Source organism: Aotus nancymaae, unplaced genomic scaffold (assembly GCF_030222135.1).
Source record: "Aotus nancymaae isolate 86718 unplaced genomic scaffold, 86718_ANA_hifiasm-v0.15.2.pri h1tg000065l, whole genome shotgun sequence".
Classification (NCBI taxonomy): domain Eukaryota; kingdom Metazoa; phylum Chordata; class Mammalia; order Primates; family Aotidae; genus Aotus; species Aotus nancymaae.
The window spans coordinates 10,521,824-10,545,025 of record NW_026988480.1 but is presented as its reverse complement, the minus strand read 5'-3'; the positions used below and the strand labels follow the sequence as shown (position 1 = coordinate 10,545,025).

General features: G+C 45.1%; 2 protein-coding genes across 2 annotated transcripts in view; one reads left to right on the top strand and one right to left on the bottom strand.

Moving 5' to 3' along the window:
- LOC105731528 (cytochrome c oxidase assembly factor 1 homolog) overlaps positions 1-23,202 on the bottom strand; it is a 205,129-nt gene that overhangs the window by 116,309 nt on the left and 65,618 nt on the right. The gene's annotated exons all lie outside the window — the stretch shown is intronic.
- BLVRA (biliverdin reductase A) overlaps positions 22,865-23,202 on the top strand; it is a 31,554-nt gene continuing 31,216 nt past the window's right edge. Inside the window, exon 1 of the mRNA XM_012473312.3 lies at positions 22,865-22,969. Coding sequence (XP_012328735.1) covers positions 22,958-22,969 — 12 coding nt within the window. The 5' untranslated portion in view covers positions 22,865-22,957. The remainder of the gene's footprint in view (positions 22,970-23,202) is intronic.

The window sequence follows — 23,202 nt, the reverse complement described above, 5'->3', positions numbered from 1 at the left end:
GTCATCTCTCTCTGTACTCTCCACCCTCTGCCCTCCTCTGGCTGAGCCCAGGACTTTTATGGACTTCAGAGGGGAGGAAGTGCATGCCAATTGGTCCATGGGTGGCCATGCAGGGGTGGAAGAGGCACCGAGTCCCCACTCCAGTCTGCAGTTCTCTCAATTGGCCCCCAGCCTTTAGGCTCTTACTGGCCTGAAGTGGGGGCCTTGCCAGGGATCCGCCCCCTTCCACCCAGGAATCGATCTGTCTGCCTCCCGCTGCCATTCATGGCCCTGCGGCTTAGCTCCAACCCCTCTCTGAGATCAGATTAGGCCCCAGGAGAGGAGAGAGCCCAGGCAGCAGAAGCAGACACCCCAGCCTGCAGGGAGGTAGGGGGCTCTTCCTGGGCCCCCGAGGGCACAGGGTGCAGAGATGCCTGGGTCCTGCACCTGGGAGGGAGGCTGCTACTGCACCCCAGGAGTTCCTGCCCCACCAACTGGGAAGGGGTTGGGCTCCCATTTGTCCCAGCTTCTGCCTGCTCCATGGAGTGGGAGGTCCAGGTCTTCAGCTATGGTTGGGAGGCTGCATCTGCACTCGGGAAGGCAGATCCTACCTGCTCCCGGTCCCCACCAAGAGCACAGGGAGGCTTGGATCCACAGCCGAGGTTTGAGTGGCTGTAGCACTGCCCAGGAGGGCACGGCTCCTGCCTGCTCCCTAGAGCTGGAGGCCTGGGTCTGCAGCCGCAGTTTGGACAGTTGCAGCAGCAGCAAGGGAGCTCCCGCCACAATTCAGAAGGAGTGGGGCTCCCACCAGCTCCATGGAGTGTGCAGCCCCTGCTGCAGCTGGCGTAATGGCAATAGTCGCTGCCACTGGAATCTGCTTGGCTTCTGGGAAGGCCTCAGAAAACTCAGAATCATGGCAGAAGGGGAAACAGACTCATGTGGCTAAGGCAGGAGCAAGAGAGGTGCAGGGGAGGTGACACACACTTTTAAATGACCAGATCTCACTACAAGCACCAAGAGGGAAATCTGCCTTCATGATCCAATCGCCTCCTACCAGGCCCCACCTCCAACACTGGGGATTACAATTCGACATGAATTTGGGCGGGGACACAGATCCAAACCATAACAGAAGGGGATGCAGGAAAGCATTTTACAGGGCTCCAAGAGGGGCTTTAGCAGGCACTCTTTGCCACTGAACTTGAACTTAGGAAGATATGGGGAAAAAATGCCTCCTGTGCACATCTTGCTAGAGAGATTGTGTCCAAGGATTGAGCCAACAAGGAGTAGTTGACAGATGTACACAGAGAAACCAGGTTCTGGGACATTACTTGCAGGACTGAGGTTCTGGGACATTATTTGCAGGACTGTGACTGGAGCCAATGCTCCCTTAGAATTTCATTATTGTCACAAATCAGTTTATTCTCTTTTTGTTTAAGCCATGGTAGAGTAAGTTTTCTCCCACTTTTTTTTTTTGAAACATTCTTACTCTGTTGCACAGGCTGGAGAACAGTGGTATATGATCTCAGCTCACAGCAACCTCCACCTCCTGGATTCAAGTGATTCTCCTCCTGAGCACTGTGGCTCATCCCAGCACCCTGAGGCTGAGGCAAAAAGACTGCTTGAGCCCAAAAGTTCAAGACCAACCATCTATAATTCCAGCTACTTCAGCCTCCCAAGTAGCTGGAATTACAGATGCCCACCACCATGCCCAGCTAATTTTTGTATTTTTTAGTAGAGACAGGGTTTCACCATGTTGACCAGGCTTGTCTCGAACTCCTGACCTTGTGATCTGCCCACCTCAGCCTCCCAAAGTGCTGGGAGTTTTCTCCCACTTTAAGTTGGAAAGCATCTAATACTACTAGACCCTTTAAGTTCATTGTGTCATTTAACTTCACAACATTTGTAGTGTCGTAGGTATTATTCCCATTTTATACAAATGAGGAAACTGGAACTCAGAAAAATTTAGTAACTTGCACAATACGCACAGCTCCCTGAACCAACTTTCAAACTCATATCTAGTTCTGAAAGCTCAAAACAATACAACAGAGGCCCTCTTGCTCATTTAGTTTGCACATAGATGATCAGTTAACCACAAAAGTCAAAATGAAGAATTACTTAAAATTTCTTACACGGGCCTGGCACGGTGGCTCATGCCTGTAATCCAAGCACTTTGGGAGGCCAAGGTGGGTGGATTGCCTGAGCTCAGGAATGCAAGACCAGCCTGGGTAACATGGTGAAACCCCATCTCTACTAAAATACAAAAGAAAAAAAAATTAGCTGGGTGTGGCAGTGTTCACCTGTAGACCTAGCTATTCAGGAGGCTGAGGCAGGAGAATTGCTTGAACCCGGGAGGCAGAAGTTGCAGTGAGCTGAGATCATGTCACTGCATTCCAGCCTGGGTGACAGAGTGAGAATACGTCTCAAAAAAAAAAAAATTATACACATGGCTGAGCACCATAGCTCATCCAAGCACCCTGAGGCTGAGGCAAAAAGGTTGCTTGAGCCCTAAAGTTCAAGACCAACCTGGGCAACATAGTGAGATGAGACCCTGTCTCTATTTTTAAAATTAAAATAAAAATTTTTTAATGATACACACATACCTACATTACTTAAACTAAAACACATAAATATGTATTTGTTTGCCAATTTTTTCTATAGATTCAAAGCATTTATTTGAATGTGTCACTGATGACTAAAGGTTGGTTTGTGTGTGTGTGTGTGTGTGTGTGTGTCTGTATGTCTGTGTGTGTGTATGTGTGTGACAGGTTCTCACTCTGTCACCCAGGCTGGAGTGGAGTGGTGTGATCACAGCTCACTGCAGCCTTGACCTCCCAGGCTCAAGCTATCCTCCTGAGAGGGGAGACCCCCTCCCCTCCTCTCACTTCCTGGCTTCCACTTCCTCCTCTCCTCCGGATGGGAAGGAGGGTGGAAAAAAAAGAAATAAAATACCAAAGAGCTGGGGAAATAACTCCCTTTTTGGATCCCAGCATCTCTGCTATCTGTAAGCCTTGAAAGAGTTACAAATAAATGTTATCCCTACTGGCTAGAGCCCAGCACCGAGTCACGCCCCCATGTCTGCACGGCCAAGGCTTCCTCCTGGAAACATCTCTGCCAACTAATAATTTACTGCCTTTGTCTGGTCTCTGTAAACCCCCTCCCCTGCTTGTTCCCACTCACACTGCATGTGAACTAGCAAATCAATGAAGTCAAAAGATTGTAAGGTCGGACGTCCAGCCAATGGACAATGACATAGTTTCACCTCAGTTTCCCCTTTAGCGTTGTAAGCCTATAAAAGGGAAAAGAAGCTGTTTCTCGGGGAGCTCAGTAAATGAGGCTGTAGCCCCCTGCAGCTCACGGCCGAATAAAAAGCCACTTCCTTCCTCAGTTCCGTGTTTGAGAGGTTTGTGTCTCGTCTTTACTGCTTCATTCCCACCTCAGCCTCCCAAATAGCTGGGACTACAAACATGCACCACCACATGTGGCTAATTTTTGTATTTTTTGTAGAGACGAAGTCTTGCTATGTTACCCAAGCTGGTCTTGAACTCCTGGACTCAAGCAATGTACCTGCCTGCAACTCCCAAAGTGCTGGGATTATAGGCTTGAGCCATGGCACCTGCCCTAAAGTTTCATATCATCATGGCATGACCCACACCAGGCATCATCAAAGATTTCTAGTCTTTATTTCTTTAAAGGAGAACTTTAAAATACTTTCAGAGTACTTTGAGTGCAGAACCCTACATTTTTTTCTTCCAGCATTTTACCACTTCTAATCCAATAGCATTGCCCACTTCTAATCCAACAGCAATTTTTTCAATCATCCTCTTCTATCAAGTCTTTCCAACGCATTCAGCTTAATTTTCTGAGGAACAACTTTTTTTAAAATTAATTCATGGGCTTATATATTTACTTAAATTATATAATTACAATAAAAAATATAACTGGCATTAGCATACACAGGCTGCATTGGTTTGTAGGGCCACCCAACAGAGATCCACAAGCTAGGTGGCTTAGAGCAACAAAAATGTATTGTCTCCATTCTGGAGACTGGAAGTCTGAAATCAGTGTCAGCAGGGTTGTGCTTCCTCTGCAACCTGGAGGGGAAGGCGCTTTCCCTGATTCTCCTTGGCTTCAGGTTGTTTGCTGGCAGTCGTTAGCACTTCTTGGCTTGTAGATGCGTCAGTCCAATTCACTGTCTTCGTGTGGTCATTTTCTCTGTGTGGGTGTCTGTGAAAGTTAATACTGTCAACTTGATTGGATTGAAGGATGCCAAGTATTGTTCCTGGGTATGTCTGTGAGGGTATTGCCAAAGGAGATTAACAGTTGAGTCAGTAGACTGGGAAAGGGAGACCCTCCCTCAGTCTGGGTGGGCACATTCTAATCAGCTGTCAGTGCAGCCAGAATGAAAGCAGGCAGAGGAACACGGAAAGACTAGATTGACTTAGCCTGCCGGCCTAATCTTTCTCCTGTGCTGGCTGCTTCCTGCCCTGGAATGTTGAAAGTTCTTCAGCTTTGGGACTCCAACTGGCTTCCTTGCTCCTCAGCTTGCAAACGGCCTGTTGTGGGACCCTGTGATCATGTGAGTCAATACTACTTAATAAACTCCCATATATTTTACTTTTCTCTTCTCATAAGGACACCAGTCATACTAGATAGGACTCCCCTAATTACCTCATTTTAACTTGATTACCTCTGTAAAGACCCTATCTCCACAGTCACATTCTGAGGAACAAAGGTTAGGACTTCAAAGTATCTTTTCTGGGGGGACACAATTCCGCTCAGGGTAGTCCATTCACTGCCCTGACTCTTGATAAGTCTATCGCCCAGGTAGTGGGGAAAAAAGTGGCTCTAGCATCCTAGAGCTGTGTGTAATTGGCATGGGTTAGCACATTTTGCAGAAGAAAAATAAAATACTGGTCAATAAAAAGAGTCAATAAAGAAAACCCACTGCAGATTACAGAGGAAGCCAATAGGGGTGGAGAGATAAATGATAAAACAGATAGTTGAATCATTTTTCTAGTAAACATTTTAAATAATATTTTAGATCACTGCTTCCTTTTTCAAAAATGAGGCAGGTTTTCCTGGGAAGTCTCTTCTGAGGAAGGAAACCTTTTTTTTTTTTTTGATACAGAGTTTTGCTCTTGTTGCCCAGGCTGGAGTGCAATGGTGAGATCTCAACTAACCACAACCTCCACTTCCCAGGTTCAAGCAATTCTTCTGTCTCAGCCTCCCGAGTAGCTGGGATTACAGGCATGCGCCACCATGCCTGGCTAAGTTTGTATTTTTAATAGAGATGGGGTTTCTCCATGTTGGTCAGACTGGTCTTGAACTCCTGACCTCAGTTGATCCCTGCCTCAACCTCCCAAAGTGCTGGGATTACAGGTGTGAGCCAATTTGCCCCTGGCCATTCCTTCAAATCTTAAAGGGAATCCAGATGCAACCCTGTCAAGGGTATACGGGGTTTTTTTCTGCTATAATGGAAAATATGGGAATGCTTCCCCCACTGTGTGTTCCCCACATTCAAAATTTTAGAAGATACATATTTTTCTGACGTTTTCAAACCTCTGTCACCTGTATCTATAAATAAGTTCACATTTACACGTATTCTCCTTTTTTTTCTAGATAATTATTTCTACCTGTACTTGCAGAACCTTACTCAGTGACCCCCTTCCCAGGTGGCATCTCAGAGGGGTTCATAAATAGAGTAATGCATGCTGGATACTGCACTCTCCTGCTTCTGCCTGAGATGCTTTCAAAACTACAACATCTTGGTTGGGTGTGGTGGTTCACACCTGTAATCTCAGCACTTTGGGAGGCCAAAGCAGAGGATCTCTTGAGTACACAAGTTCAAGACTAGTGCAGGCAATATAGTGAGGCCTCGTCTCTACAAAAAACTTTAAAAATTAGCTGGGCATGGTGGCACACACCTATAATCACAGCTACTCAGTAGGCTCCACTAGGAGCCAGAGTCTCCAGTGAGCTTTGATGAGCCACTGCACTCCAGCCTGGGTGACAGAGTGAGACCCCGTCTCAGAAAAAAAAAAAAAGGTTGAAGGGAGCTGCCTTGCCCCTTGCACCATGTAGGATGCAGTGAGCCCTCACCAGACACTGAACCTCCTGGCACTCTGATCTTAGACTTCCCAGCCCCTAAAACTAAGAGCCATAAATTTCTGCTGTTTATAAATTACGCAGTCCGAAGTCTTTTGTTATAGTAGCCTGAATGGACTATGACAATACATGATGTTATTTTTTGGACTGTAGCATTCATAAACTCCTTGGAGATGACCATGCTGGACCTCTCTCCAGCAATTCTCCCTGGGCAGATATACTGTGACTTCTTCCTCACCTCTACATATCTGGCATTCACCGACAGCTTCCTGGCCTTCCAGGCAGCCTTACTGGACCAGATCCAAGGGAACTGTCTCCTGCACGATCCATATCTTATTCATGGGAAACACAAATGCATCCTGAGACCCCTCTGCATGTGTGGGCTGACAGCCACACTGCCTGCCTTTTTCAGGTGGGAGGTAAATGTCAGACCAGAGAGTCTCCATGTGCACCAACAGCCCTGACAAGCTCCCAAATGACTGGAAGCCTGTAGGCATGAAGTGAAGGAAATGGGCTGCCCGAAGCTTCCCTCAGTGGGGAGGAGGTAAACTCAGACTCACAGCACAGCAAAAGCTCTATCAGAGATATTTTTTTCTTTTCTTTCTTTTTTTTTGAGACGGAGTCTTGCTCTTGTCACCCAGGCTGGAGTCCAATGGCGTGATCTCAGCTCACTGTAACCTCTGCCTCCTGGGTTCAAGCGATTCTCCTGCCTCAGCCCGCCGAGTAGCCGGGATTACAGGCATGTGCGACCATGCCCAGCTAAATTACTTTTTGTATTTTTAGTAGAGATGAGTTTTCACCATTTTGGCCAGACTGGTCTTGAACTCCTGACCTCAGGTGATATGCCCACCTCAGCCTCCCAAACTGCTGGGATTACAGGCAAGAGCCACCATGCCCAGTCCTTTTTTCTTTTTTTAAGACAGAGTCTCACTGTGTCGCCCAGGCTGGAGTGAAGTGGGGAGATCTCAGCTCACTGCAACCTCTGCCATTCTGGTCCAAGCGATTCTCCTGCATCAGTGCCTGATAGCTGGGACTACAGGTATGCCTCACGATGCTCAGCTAATTTTTGTATTTCTAGTATAGACAGGGTTTCACCATGTTGCCCAGGCTGCTCTCAAACTCTTGACCACAAGTGATCCACCTGCCTCAGCCTCCCAAAGTGCTGGGATTACAGGAATGAGCCACCACACCTGGCCTCCGTCAGAGATTTCTTCACCCAACCCTCCTTCCACTCTTCAATTCCTTCTTTTTATTTATTTATTTGATTTTTTAACTTTTATTTATTTATTTATTTTGAGACAGAGTCTCACTCTGTTGCCCAGGCTGGAGTGTATTGGTGCAATCTTGGCTCACTGCAACCTCGGTCTCCCAGGTTCAAGTGATTCTCATGCTTCAGCCTCCCGCCCAGATTAGCTGGGATTACAGGCACATGCCACCATACTTGGCTATTTTTTGTATTTTTAGTAGAGACAGGGTCTTGCTATGTTGCCCAGGCTGGCCTCAAGCAACCTGCCCGCCTAGGCCTCCCAAAGTGCTGGAATTACAGGTGGTTCCCACCTGATTCCTTCTTATATCCTTGGAGATCTGTTCCTAGAAATTCACATTCATGTATCTTGTTGTCCAAATCAAAATCTATACTTTCATATCTTATTACACATAGGGGAAAAAGAGCTGAGAGAACAACAGCAGAATGGAGCTGGAGCCTTAATACACTCCCTGACTATTAATCTGTTTGGGTAGGGTTTCTGTCACCTGTGGCCTACAGCAGTCTTGCTGCCCCCCAACCTCCCACAAAGTTCTTCAGGTTGAAGACGGTCGCCACTTGGTAGAATGGGAAGCTCTTACTCAAAAAGAGCTTCTGGTTTTGAATACAAAACCAGACTTTAGAAGGATAAGATAAATTAATGCATTCATAACACATCATTACAAAAAAGTGAGGGGGTTAGAGGTCTTAAACTCTGCTCTCAAGGGCGTAGAGGGCCCCTCTCATAGGCTTTCCCAAAGCTCCTCTGGGTGTACTGGTCTGACTCAGCAAATGAACATCTGTGGTTTTGCCTAGCCAGCATCCCTTCTCCTAGCAGCAGCAGTCAGCATGTCCTTTTGGGGAATCACTCTTTCCTCTTGTGGTTTATTTCAAGTGATTACACATTCAGACCCCAGAGTTTGGCTTCTGTCCTAGGCCTTGCCAGTGAAAATATGGTACCTCTCAAGTAGCAGTTATTTTTCTGAGAAAGGACATATCATGGGCCAAGGGGCAGCAGCAGGGAGGGGTGTATAGAAGAGACAGATAATAAACAATAAGCTAAATAAACAAATAAATTCAGTCAGGAGCTAAATAAATAAGTCAGGAGCAGGGCAGGTGGCAATTTTGAATGGAGTGGTCAGGGTAGTTCTCAATGAGGCAGCATTTGAGCAAAGATCAGTAAGCATGAGAAGTAGTCATGCATTCCAAACAGAGGCAAGCCTATGCAAAGACCCTGCAGCAAAGCCCTGCCTGCCTTGCTCAAGACATACCGTGTAGGGGACAGGTGTGGTGGTTCACACCTGTAATCCTAGCACTTTGGGATGCCAAGGCGGGCGGATCACCTGAGGTCAGGAGTTTGAGAGCAATCTGGCCAACATGGTGAAATCCTGTCTCTACTAAAAATAAGAGAAAATTAGCTGGGCATGGTGGTGCATGCCAGTAATCCCAGCTACTCGGGAGGCTGAGGCAGGAGAATCACTTGAACCCAGGAGGCAGAGGTTGCAGTGAGCTGAGGTCACGCCACTACACTCCATCATGGGCAGTAGAGTGAGACTCCGTCTACAAAGAAAAAAGAAATAGCACGGAGGCCAGAGTGACTGGAGCAGAGTGAGGCAGTGGGGAGGCAGTAGATGAGGCTGCAGAGGTAACAGAGGAGCAATCACGCAGGGCTTTGGCTTTTACTCTGAGTTTGGGAAACCACTGGGAAGGTTTTGAGCAGAAGAGGAATTTGATTTGGCTTTCTTTAGGTTCACTCTGGCTGCTGTATAGGGACAGACTGCAGGGAGATCGGGGAAGAGACCACTGTCATGACCAAGGTGGGAGACGATGGAGGCAGAGGTAAGAAGTGGTCAGGCTCTGAGTATGCTAGGGAGGTCCAACCAACAGAATTTTTGGGCCCTGGAGGTGAAATGTGAGAGAAAGCTGAGTGCCGGGTAACAGCAAGGTTTCTGGCCTTAACACCTGGAAGATGGAGTTGCCATTGAGATGGTGATGCTATGGGGAAGACATCAAGGGCACAGATTTGGATGTGTTGAGACTGAAATTTATTTTAGAGATCCAAGAGGAGGTATTAACTAGGCAGCTGGATAGAGAAGTATGGAGTTAGGAGACAGGCCCCGCCTGGAGATAAATTCAAAGCCAAGCCTTCTCTCTCTCTGCACCCAACAAAACCTCACTTAAACAGGCTTGTCAGGTCATGGAATAAAGTACAAGAACTTTTTTGGAGGGTGAAATGCCGGTCAACCTTACCAGTCAGAACGCTGCTTTTAAGATCAAAGAGATCTCTGTTCTTCAGCCTAATCCACCCCTCTCCCTAGTTTCTCCCCCAGCCCTGCTAGGCTAGAAGCTCCCTGGCTTTTACCACCTCAGGATCCCCAACAAGCCCATTCCCAGGTGGATAAGAGCCCAGGCCGTTCCCTAGGACACCGTTACTTCCTAGCTACCCAAGAGCAGGACACCGGCCTCCTGGAATATTCACTCCGCTCCTCACAATTACGCTAAGAACTCAAGTAAGCCTCGGCGCCGGTTCAGTCGGGCCGGGGCCACTAATACCAAAGGGACCCAGTGGGTTCTACGTGGTGAGTAGGGGGCGGACAAGAGGGATGAGACACCCCCACGCCGGGGCCAGGCACACCGTGAGGGGCTCGGCCACTTCTTACGCCCTCCGATCGGCGAGCACCTATCACCCACCCTCGCCACCAAGCTGGGTGCAGAGAACAGGGCAGGCGCACGGACAATTCTCACGGCCCCAGGAGCCAGGCCCAGGGCACAGAGGCCGGGATCTCACGCGCGACCGCGCCAGGCGGGGCCCCTCCCTCCCCTTCCCGTTCTGTCCCTTCCCCTCCACCTCCTGTCCCCTCCCGGTCCCCGCCACCCAGCCGGGCAGCCAATCGGAGCTGGGATCCCGCCCCGGTCCGCAAAGCCGGCGGCGCCCGGAGGCTGCACGGAGAGCGGTGCACGGGTCAGGTGAGGCGCGCGCGAGGAACGGGGGTCGCACGCGGGGGAGCGGGGGTCGCGCGCGGGTTCCATAGAGCGCTCGGCCTGAGCTCCAAGCCCCAGGCCCGCGGGAGGCCCGGGCCCGCGGCAGCCAGAGCCGGGACGCAGCCTGGGCGCCGCCTGCCCCGCCCCGCCCGGGCCCGGCGCGAGGACGCGGTCAGAGGCCCCGCGGCCCGGATCCCGACGAGGGGCTTTCTCAAATACACAAAAGACAGTCTAAAAAATTAAGTCCCCATTTCTGTTGAGACTGCCCGTGGCTGCGGTTTTTATGTAGACCCAGGCGGGCAGGTTCGGCGTCCGCGTGCCGCGTAGTCCGGCGGCTCCGGGAGCGCGAGCGGCTGGGCCCGGGCGTCGCCACCGCGGGGCCGCAAGCTCGGCCGGACCTGCCCGGGACGCCCTGAGGTCCCGCTCCGCGGGGACGAACCCTATGGCGCCGCGCAGGCACTTGGCCTCTCCTAGCTCCGCTTTCGTCTTTGGAAACTGGAAACTATCACTTACTTCATTTACGGTGTGAGGATTACATGACAGTGTTCTGTCATGTTCTGTAAAGTGCACTCTACATATGAAGTGCTCAGAAATAGGGCTAATAATTAGGGTATTTGTAAACTACTTAAATTATAAAAAGGATTTGCAGAATCAGAGTTACAGTTTTGGATACTAATTTTTTTCACTTAACGTTCGTTATATGATAGGAGTTTTCCATCCTATTATACCGATGTGCGATCTAATCTTGGTGCTTCAATTTTCTCACCTGTAAAAGTGGGGATAATCATAATGCTTACTTGGTTAAGTGGCCCTGAAGAATAAATGACTTAGTAAGCATAAATAGCTTACAATAGGGTTTTCAGCATGGGAAGGATTCAGTAAATGTTAGCAGTCATCACCACCTACAAAGCAAGCAATACTGTGCTGAAATTTTTCCATCATTAATGTAGTTCCTATAGTACGATTCCCAAGAAGTTATTTAAATTATGGAAATAAAGGTATTGGTATATTGCTAATTATTTCCCAAAAGATTGTATTGATAAATATGCTCATCCTTCCCTTAACATTATGTATTCCATAAAAACACAAACTTAAGTCAAATATTAGACAAAGTATCATAAGGCAGATTGTGTAGCCAGAGAGCTAAAAATTACGAAAGGCGCTCTAATTATACTTGAACTTTTAGGAATAATTCTGTGTGTCTTCCCACATTTCATATGTGATCTTTACTTTTTTATTCTCTGTGCCCGCTGCCTACCCAGTTAGCATCTGATTAAAGTCAAAGATCTGCAACTTTGGGCCACATTTATTAATTTTCATCTCTGTTCTAATTGTATTTACCTTTTGATTTACACTGCTTTTTACTCCCAGTCATTTTTTACAGAACTGAAAATCTGGTAAAATACTCAGAATCGCATGGGCTTCTATGTAGAGGTGACACTCCACCAGTGCCATGGGCTGGCAGGGAATCACAGTGTACGGGAGCTGCGGCAGCATTTTTATTCCTGATTCTCCTTGGCGTATCCAGGACACTGATAACATGATCGTATATATGTATCAGTAGTAATAGGTTGGGCCATTTGTTTTTTTTTTTTTTTGTCATAAATCATATAAGATTTAGAAATAAGTTGATAGTCATATATTTTGGAATTTGAAAAAGACATTTCATTACTCAGCTTCAAATTAAGCTTTAATCAAATAGTAAAACTTTTCATTAATGGACAGTGTATACCTTTTTGTTTATTTAAAAGAAAAAAACACTGAATATAGTCCCTTTGTGACAGGGGAGCTTAGTTCCTGACAATGTTCTGTTGAGTATTTTTTTTTTTTTTTTTTTGAGGCGGAGTCTTGCTCTGTCACCCAAACTGGAGTGCAGTGGTGTGATCAAGGCTCACTGCAACCTCCGCCTCCCTGGTTCAAGCAATTCTCCCACCTCAGCCTCCCAAGTAGCTGGGATTACAGGTGCATGCCACCATGCCCGGCTAATTTTCATATTTTTTTAGTAGAGACATGGTTTCACTATGTTGGCCAGTCTGGTCTCAAACTCCTGACCTTGTGATCTGCCCACCTCGGCCTCCCAAAGGAGTCCTTTTTTTTTTTTTGGCAGAGTCTCCTATGTGGTTCAGACTGGAGTGCAGCAGCACCATCTCGGCTCACTGCAACCTCTGCCTCCTGGGTTCAAGTGATTCTCATTCCTTGGCTTCCTGAGTAGCTGGGGTTACAGGCAAGCACCACCATATCCAGCTAATTTATATATATATATATTTATTTATTTACATATATATATATATATATATATATATATATGTATTTTTTTTTTCCCCCCTGGAGACAGAGTCTTTCCCTGGAGACAAAGTCTTTCCCTGGAGACAGAGTCTTGTTCTTGTCGCCCAGGCAACAAGTGGCACAATCTTGACTCACTGCAACATCCACCTCCCGGGTTCAAGTGATTCTCCTGCTTCAGCCTCCCCAGTAGCTGGGATCATAGGTCTGTGCCACCACGCCTGCTAATTTTTCTATTTCTAGTAGAGACGGGGTTTCGCCATGTTGGCCAGGCTGGTCTCGAACTCCTGACTTCAAGAAATCCACCCACCTCAACCACCCAAAGTGCTGGGATTACAGGCGTGAGCCACTTCACCCAGCCTCTCTTGAGTCTTTGAGCTATAAGCAAATGGCTACATTCTATGAGCTGCTAGATCTGCCTTGGTCAGAAACCAAGGTTGAACTCTCAGGAACAGTGATATATATACACACACTGATATTTCAAAAGTACAGTGCCCAAAATTGTTCCACAAAGGAAATAAGGTCATTTGCAACAAAATCATATAGAATAGTAACAAATAAATACAAGATAAATATGACCAGGAATTGAGAGAAAGTATAAGTACAATAAATTAGTCCAAGGGAAAAAAGAATAAAGTGCCATCCAATAGAATTTTCTGTGATTATGAAAATATGCTATATTTAATTAATTTACATTTCAATAGCCATTCTGTCTAGCTGCTCCCATATGTCAGTGCAGGCCTGTATTTTTGTAGTTGAGTCTCAAATTTGTTTCTAGAAAGGTAAACTCGGTCAGTTACATGGTTCTTGTCATTTGAAAGTAAAACATATATAGCAACTTCATTCATTCATTCATTGATCCCCCAAAGGTTAATGGCCTTGAAGGAAGCAGAGCCTTTCCTGAATCTCAACTATAGGGAAAATTTTCTTGGACTTCATTATCAGAGCACCTTGATATGTTATTGCCCTGTGAAAGTTTGTTTAATTAAGGAATTGGGGCCAGGAGGGATGCAATCAGTGAATGTGGCATAATTTGTGGAATTGGGTGGGCGTAGTCAGGCCCTAGACACCTGCTATGTTCAGTTGCTCTCCGGGAGCTGACCTGGAGAACCTGGCCTTTGTATGAACACTACAGTGGACCCAGAGGCGCTGCAGCTATCTGCAACTACTCTTCCTGTAGCAGTTTCTCTTGAAGGGAGATCTGGAGTTGATTTATTCTTACATTAATGAGGAAATCTATCACCACAGCTGGAAAATATTATAGTAGGAGCTTTAAAAACTAAGCATGCATATTGGATTCTCTTTTGCTTGTCTGAGTACTTAGCTGGAATCTGCTACAGCTAGATTTATAAGTTCAAGGAGAGGAGGAACCAGCGCTGTCCTGTTCATTCCTGCTTCTCCAGCATCTAACACAATGATTGGCTGTAGTTGGAGCTCAATAAATTCTCACTGACTGATGGACTGAGTTGTTCTTTATACACTTGGCCCTTGCAAGATGCAGAAATCACTCAAAGCTTGAAAGAAACTTGATTTGATCTAAAGTAGAATGCTTAAAAGTGTACTCAAGTATTGAGGGGAACGTCTGAATCCTTCTATTTCTCTCAGTACTTATTACAATGCCTTGCCTCAGGTAGCTGCTTATTAAATATTCCTTGGATGTCAGAACAAATAAACTTGGTAGGAATATTCAAGACAACCCCAAAGCTGATCAAGCTTTGGAAAATAAGCCAAAATAATAAAAATGTGAAGATTTGAAGAGTGAGCTTATTCAGACTGGGATAATTCATAAATGGACTTTGTATCTTAGCTCATCTCTGAAGAAAAAAACAATGAATACCGAAAAGAAAAAAAGGAAAATTCACTTAAAAACAACTTTATGGGAATTTTTAGACATAAAGGAGACTTTTTAAAGAATGAAGGCTGTTAAATTTTGAAACTGGGTTGTTTACAGAGGTAATGCTCTCTGTAGATCGACTTCTCTGGCATAATCTATTGCAAACTAGAAAGTTTTTGGGATCTTTTAGTAGGTTTCTATCTAGAATGACTACATCTAATTGTGCCAAATAGATAAAAAGAATGTCAAAAGGATATTTTACCATTGCCTACATAATAAAGTATCTTAGCATATAATTCAAGGTCCTTTGCAAAGCTAACTCCCAGCTGACTTCATAACTTTACCATTCCTTTCCCACATCTAGACTAGGTTGTGGTCCAGAGTTTTTTGACTGGTTTCTATGGAACCCTAGTGTTCCTTAGCATAAAGCATCTAATGTTAAAATTTTTTCATGGTGAAACAAGTTTGGGAAATGTTTAATACCATGTCCCTAACATCCCACTGGATTTTTTTTTTTTTTTTTTTTTTTTTTGGTCAGAGTCTTGCTTGCTCTGTTGCCCAGGCTGGAGTGCAGTGGCATGATCTCAGTTCACTGCAACCTCTACCTCCCAGGTTCAAGCTATTCTTGTGCTTCATCTTCCTGAGTAGTTGGGATTACAGGCATACACCACCACACCTGGCTACTTTTTGTATTTTTAGTAGAGATGAGGTTTTGCCATGTTGACCAGGCTGGTCTCAAACTCATGACCTCAAGTGATCCTCCTGCCTTGGCCTCCCAAAGTGCTGGGATTTCAGGCTTAAAAGCCACCACACTCAGCCCCTTATTGGATATTCACGAGATACATTAATCCAATTAGAGTCTGAAAAATTCTACAGCAAGTAGCCATTCTAATCATTTACCAAACTTACTTGACCAAGAAATTTTTGGAGTGGCAGAATTATGAGGGACATTTGTGCTCCCCAGAATACAGTTTGCAGAGTGCTGCCGAACCATCATAATGCTTAGAATCCCTTGAATGTTGCTCGTGCCATTTCTGCCAGGAATAATTTCATTTACTCAGAAAAAGCTGCTGCACCCAAAAATACATTTGTAAAAAAGCCACACAAGATGGGGAGAACTTATGGAATGAATTCAGTAATTTAAACCCATGTCTACCTGCTCTATGAGATGTGTAATAAACTCTACTTTGTAGTTGGAAGCATAATCTGAATGTATAGGTGTTTTGTATACTTTCTTTATTTTTTACTAAATTAAATCTCAGGATTTTGTGTCATTTACATTTTAGTCTTCTACATAGAAATTTTCAGAATCAAGAGACATGTGCAAACAATTTATGTGTGGAGTGATGGAATGTTATTTGAAAAAAATCATATCCATGAAGTAGATAGTATTTGGTATGTTCAAAAGTCTCACTTGCTAAGTTTTGCAGTTTTGCAACATTTATTCAAATGAGTGCCAATGACTGAAAGAGCAACATACATTTAAATTAATAAAACAAATGAAAATTTAAAAAAGTAATAATTTGTAATGTTTTTTAGAGTTTTGAATAATTATGCTAACTAGCCTTTATAGAAGAGTTTAAAGTATATAGGTAAGCAAAAAGAAAGTAAGTCACTAAAAGTTCCACCACTCAGAGATATGATTACTGTTAATATTTTGATGTATATATTTCCAGACTTGTGTCTCTTTTTAGGTGCTACAGGATTTCTTTAGTTTTTTGTTTGTTTGTTTTCCGTCCACCCTATTTCAGTTCATGTGTGCTGTTTGTTGTGCTAAAACAAATATTTGCTGATGCCTTAGTAAATCGTTGGATATCTTATTTACCTCGCACTTGCACGTATGATTTTTTCTTCGATCTTAGCTGTTTCTCTCTTACAAATGCAGAAAACCTCAGACTTTGAAAAGGCCTTGAAGTTCCTCACCTGAAATCTGAGAACTTGGAGCACCTTAAAAAAATCTAAAGGAAAACAAAAGAGTGAAAGAACCTGATATAGTCAGTGTAGAGAATACAGTTTTTTATGTAATTCATATTGAGGATGCAGATAACACATTGTGAAATCTTGCTTGTAAAAATCTTGGTCTGCTGAAGAAAGATGTTCTCTCTAGAGATCTTTGAAAGCATAATTATTGAGCTATTAAAATGTTAGACACAAGTTAGACCCACACATATTTTGGCTATGTGGAAGATTTGTATTCCTTCCCCTACCCACCCCCACACTTGTGAGTTGTGCCTGTGTAGGCAGTACCTGTAGCACTCAGCTGGGCAGAACTCGTATTTCAGCAATAAGGGAGCATAGTTATGACCTGGACCTTCTCGGGGCGGTCAATGCCCAAAAACTCCAGAAAAGTCCTGCTGTCAACCCAATTTTGAAATTGAGTTGCACATTGTTCTACAAATATTTGAGTTAATAAGCAGCTCTTTTCAAACATGATTATGCCCTTCCAAGTTTAAAAACAGTAGGCTTTAGTGAAAGTAATTGACCTCATCTCATTTCTCTCTTGTTATATTAAGATCACTTTCAGTAAAAGGTAGAAGCTTTTGAAGTGGTCAGGAGGAAGAAGATGAGAGACATAGAGCAGATGGGGGCGGGTGGAAAGGTGGGGTGAAGAAGAGACTGGCTTCTCTTTGGCAGAGTGCCAAGGAAAAGCCCTGTCCATACAGCACTTTTGTGCCTGGGGCCTTGATGACTGCAACCTGAGCCTCAACCTAGTTTGCTTGCAGAGCCAGAGGAGAAGCTAAAAACCTTCAGTTAACCAAGCCAGACACCAAAGAAAGTTAAACTGAAAGAGAACCTCCCCCAAAAAAAGAAGTAAAGTGGGTGAAAGTGATAGCATGTTAGCACAGAAAAAGAACATAAGGGTCATCTAAGTTCATCTGCCCCCTCTCCTATTTCAAGGTGCAGAAACTAAGGCACAAGGGACCCCATGCCCTACTCTTGATCACACAACTAGTGGGTGCCAAGCTAGGTCTAGAACTCTGGGGTCACAGGCTGGCTCTTCATCCCTTAGAGAGACAGCTCATTTCTGTGCACCTGAATCCATTGTGTTTTGGGGTCAAAGCAAATAAAGGCTCAAACTCCAAGACTGTTGTGCAGACCAGCTGCAGTAGATAATAGGGGGGAGGAGAAACCTGCTTTAAATTGCTTTAAGCAAGTTGCTTCTACAAAGGTGTTGACTTTTTTCTTTCAACTTCCTGTGAGCCACTGCAGCCTAAGCTGTTATTTGTCATTATGCAATAATTCAGGAACTAACTCAAGATTCTTCTTTTAAAATTATTTGTTTATTTAGAAACAGAGCCTTGCTCTGTCACCCAAGCTGGAGTGCAGTGGTGTGATCTCAGCTTACTGCAACCTCTGCCCACCCCCCACCATGCACGCCCCCCTTCAAGTGATTCTCATGTCTCAGCCTCCCAAACAGCTGGTATTACAGGGTCATGCCACCACCCCTTACTAATTTTTGTAATTTTAGTAGAGACAGGGTTTCACCATGTTGCCCAGGCTGATCTTGAACTCCTGGCCTCAAGTGATCTGCCCACCTTGGCCTCCCAAAGGCAGGAGCCTCCTCACCCAGCCTATTTATTTATTTTTAAAGTGGCTGCTCCTAGAAAGGCATACCATGTTTCTAGATGAGAAGGCTTATTAATTCACCCTAATTTAATATATAAATTTGATGCAATCATAGTCACAGTCCCAGTCCCACTGGAATTTTTTAACTTGATAAGATCTTCTAAAATTAATATGGAGGTCTAGGCAAGTAAGAATATATAGTAATACTGAACAAGATTAATGAGAGAACTTGAATTACCAGGTACTGAAACACTGTAAAGCCATAATAATGTAAACAGTATGTTATAAGCATGGTAATCGAGGTCTGTGGCATAGCAGAAAAAGTGAAAAAAGAACAACTGTATTCATAAAAATTTAAGTGTGGAGTCACTGGGGGAAAGGATGAAATGGTCAATAAATAATGTAGAAACAACTCAATTATTTGGCGAAATGTAAAGTTAGAGCCTTATCTCATGCCATATACCAAAATGCTATTTAGATTTGATTTAAAATATATATAGATAAAGAAAAGTTAAGGCCAGGGACAGTGGCTCACACCTGTAATCCCAGCACTTTGGGAGGCCAAGGCAACTGGATCACCTTAGGTCAGGAGTTCAAGACCAGACTGGCCAACAAGGCAATACCCCGTTTCTCCTAAAAATATAAAAATTAGTTGGGCATGGTGGCATGTGCCTGTAGTCCCAGCTACTCAGGAGGCTGAGCCGGGAGAATGGCTTGAACCCAGGAGGCAGAGGTTGCAGTGAGCTGAGATTGTACCACTGCACTCCAACCTGGGTGACAAGAGTGAAACTCCATTTCAAAAGAAAAAAAGAAAAGTTAAAAATCTAAAAGGAAATAAAAATATATCTATTTAATCTAAGTCTTTTGGGAAAATCTTTCTCAACATAATACTAAAAGTTAAAAAACAGAATGTTTTTGTGTTTGACCATTTAAATACTAAACCTTTGAAATTTAAATAAAAAAAGAAAAACTAAACAAACCAAAACCTTTTTGTTATAGGATTAGGTCTTAGATATTTTCAGATATATTAAAATACAGAATAAATTTCCTCCTGGATTCTGTTCAGAGTTTAACTGGTCTTGGCGAGACGATGGGGAGGAAAGGAGAGGGAGCTGTGTGATGGGCAGGCAGAGCGCTGGAAGGTGGAGACAGATCTTGCCTGGCCTATGGTTGCTGCCTCTCCTGACAGTGCATCTTATAATAAGCGGGAGTTGAAAGCAGAAGGGGAAACAGCATAGAAAGGATACATCAGGCCTTTGCAGTTTTGTGACCATGGCAGGTCCTGCTAGTCACTCAAAGCTCTGTAAGCAACTAGCTAGGGTACCCCACCTGAATGTGCTTTTAAAACAGCAATGTCGTCAGGTGCAGTGACTCATGCCTGCAATCTCAGAACTTTGGGAGGCTGAGGCAGAAGGATCAGCTGAGCCCAGGAGTTTGAGGTTGCAGTGAGCTGTGATCATGTGTGCCACTGCATTCCAGTCTGGGTACAGAGCGAATTCCTGTTCCTGAAAAATAAACGAACAGCAATGCAATTTATTGCAGGTGGCATACCCCTGATGCCCAGTGTAGTTCTGGGCAGGCTTCTTTCTCATGCATATGCACCTCTCCACATCCTTTTGTTTGTTGGTTTTCTTTTGTTTTGCCTTCCCCAGATTACCTAGGGAAATGATAAAGTTTCTATGTAATGTTTTGTAGACCACTTCTGTAGGAAAGCTTTCCTCTGAGTTCTCATTAGAAAGGGAAAGCAAGCAGTAGTGAAATTTCTACAAGGTCCAAGGATTCAGGGCAGTTTCTTCTGAATGGAGTTTGGGGGCTGGAGACAGAAATAGGAAGCAGTAGAATTGCTAGGTCAGATTGGAATTTTAATAGCTATTGCTACACTGCCTTCCACAGAGATGCTACCCACTTGTAGTCCCCCAGTAATGTCAGAGTGTATTCCTGACCACACTTCAAGCAGCACACTCTGGCAAACATTTTGATCTGTCAGTCGGATAGGCCTTCTTGCTGTAATCCTAATTTACATTCTGTGATCATGACTGAGAGTTATCTGAATTTCCTTTTCTGGGAACCATAGAGCAAGTTACAGCTGGAGCAGATCTTAGAGATGAAGTCCAGCCATTTAGCCTACAGCTGAGGAACCCGTTTGACCACTGTAGTTGCTTGGGTAGTTCAGGACTGACAGGACTGGACACCAGGTCTCCTGTTTATCATTGAAGCTCTCTGGGTGAATATAAGACAGGACCTGTCAAGGCCTCGGGCACAGCCTGGGGTCTGAGTCTATAATGAGAAAGTCTGGAAGTTGCAGGGCAGTGCTGCAGTGACTTGGCTGTGAGGCAGGGTAATTTACCCTCCCTGAACTCCAGGTACTTTGTCTGTTAAATGGAATTAATTCTGGCTTTTTTTTTTTGCCAGGGTTCTGAGGATTAGGGTTAGTATGTATGAACTAGCTAACCTGGAGAGGCTCAGATGAGAACAGATCCCTCCTCACATTTGTGTGTTTTGTTATCTGACTCTGTCACTTATGTGTAAGCTCCAAGGGAGGCCTGAACGAAAGTCCTTAAAAACAGAAGTAAAGCACAGTAGGGTGTTGGGGAGGGCATCTCTGTGGGGCCTCCAGGTAGCCAGGGGAGGGCGAGCAGAGCATGCTTGCTGGGGACCCTCTGCTCCTGCGTCTTCACACACCCTCCACTTAGTGCAGGAGCTCCCACCCCACGCACCACCTACGGGTCAGCTCTCAGTGTCTAATCCTTTTGAGATTTTTTTTTAATATAAGACAGAATCCCTCATCTGGGTACAGAATTGTTTAAAAAAAAAAAAAGAGAGAGAGAGAGATAGGGTGTCTGTCACTCTGTGAGTGGCATGATCATAGCTCACTGCAGCCTCAAATTCCTGGGCTCAAGCAATCCTGCCTCAGCCTCTCAAGTAGTTAGGACTATAGGCGCGTACTACAATGCCTGGTGAATTTTTTAATTTTTTAAGTAAAGAGAGAGTCTCGCCTTGTTGCCCAGGCTGGTCTTGGACTCCTGGGCTCAAGTGATCCTCCCACCTCAGCCTCCCACAGTGCTTGGATTACTGGCATGAGCCACCATGCCTGGCCTTTCTGATATATTTTATGCATAAAAAGACATCACACAGGCCAGGTGCGGTGGCTCATACCTGTAATCCCAGCACTTTGGGAGGCCAAGGGTGGATCACAAGGTCAGAAGTTCGAGACCAGCCTGGCCAACATGGTGAAACCCCATCTCTACAAAAAATAAAAATAAATTAAAAAAATAAAACATCAGCCAGGCATGGTGGCATGCACCTGTAATCCCAGCTACTTGGGAGGCTGAGGCAGGAGACTTACTTGAACCTGTTAGGTGGAGGTTGCAGTGAGCCAAGATCATGCCACTGCATTGCACTCCATCCAGCCTGGGCAACAGAGCCAGACTCTGTCTCAAAAAAAAGACATCACACCTATACTGCCTTCCCAGGATCTGAGAAGAAAGTCCACTTTCTTTGTCACATTCTGCTTTTTGGAGTTTTTCTTTTAGCAAGTTCCCTTTTTCAGATTTTTTTCAGGAGATGTGAAAAGGCTCCAGGCTGCAAAAGGAAAGGCATCATGTGTGCTGGCCAGGTTGGGTCATGAGACCCACTCTCAAAGCAGGAAGGAGGAATGGGAAGAGAGAAGGGAGGGGAGTTGCTGAAAGCAGGCTGTTTTCGACACAAAGCCCACAGGATCACCCATGCACCCTTCCCCAAGTAGTCCTAAGGTTGCCAGGAGTCAAGGTTTGGTTTTGGTTTTTTTTGGAATGGGGGTGGTTATTTCCCCATCATTCATGGTTATCATCCCTGTGCTTAACTGAAGAGAATAAGGTCAAATGCTGTGCTGGGTCCAAGGGCAGGGGTTGCCACAGCCTTCCCTTTTCAGAGGCCCCTGCCCTCTGCAAGCTAGGAGTGGTCATCGGCATTGGCTTCCTGGACAGCCCGTGCAGGTGGAGGGGCTGGAAAGGCATCTGTAGTGCATTTTTCATCACCTCTAGTTATCCATTTGCCTGCCCAGTTTTAGTTAAAATACAGTGGCAATTCTAGTGGCTCTAAAAAGCGAGGGAAAATGTTAATCTTTACAGGCTCTGTTCTACTGCCATTCCAGAGTTTCTCCAGGGTGCCTTCTGACCATCTGTGCACATTTACCTGGATACTTGGTAAAAACACAGATTCGTGGCCTCCCCTCTACTCTAGGCCTTCTGAGTCAGAATCTGGGAGCAGAACCCAGAAATATACATTTTCAACAAGAATCCCAGGTGTACATTAAAGTTGGGGTCCCTGTTAAGCCGTGCAGTCGCTGTCTTCCTTTTCCTTTCCTCTCTGGTCTCCCCTCATCTCCTCTTGTTACCCCTCCTTCCTTGCTACCCCTGCTCACCTGTTCCCCCTCCTTCCTTTGTCGTAATGCTGAGGGTCCAGAGTGGCTTCTTGGACTGTTCTTTGAACATATTAAATTGCAGTCCTCTGGAAACTCAGCTAGGAAGAAAAAAAAAAGGAAGTATGTATTTCTTATTTCCTTGCTTGTCTCCATTTCCATTAAAAAAAAAAAAACAAAAAAAAAAAAACAGATAAAAAGCTGTCCTCTTCAAGCACCAGCTTTGGGAAATGTATCCTTCCTGTGGAGGCATCACGATTGCAGCTGCTCTTCCAATGTAGGAGATGGACCTGGGGTTGGAAATGCCCTTCTCTAAGGAAGCATTGCTGGTGTGACGTCCCAGGGAAGTCAGCCACCACCAGCCCCAGAGTAGTCACCAGCCTGGGTACCCTGGCTGGAAGGCACAGGTGGTGAAGGCATTTGGGGAAGATGAGACCGATGGGACAGGAAGCAGTGGGGGAGCGTGGGGTGGCAAAGTGGAGTGTTTGCATGGAGCTTTGGCAGGTGCCACCAGGGACCTGAACCTCTGCTTTTGTCTTTACAGTGACCAAAGGAAGAGACCAAGATGAATACAGAGGTGAGTTCTTTACACAGACCAGTTTACGGGATGCTTTTCTTACTGTGTCCTCCATTTCTCCTTTGCAGGGTCTCCATTCCCTTTCAGAAACATCAGCACAAACTTAAGAACACTTCCCCTCTAGCCTACCGATGTGCACATGGTTTTGGGTGATGCAGGAAGAATTAGGTCCCTCTGAGTTCTTATCTGTGTCTATCCGGCTTCATTTGAACTTACCCACTGCAGCTAATCCT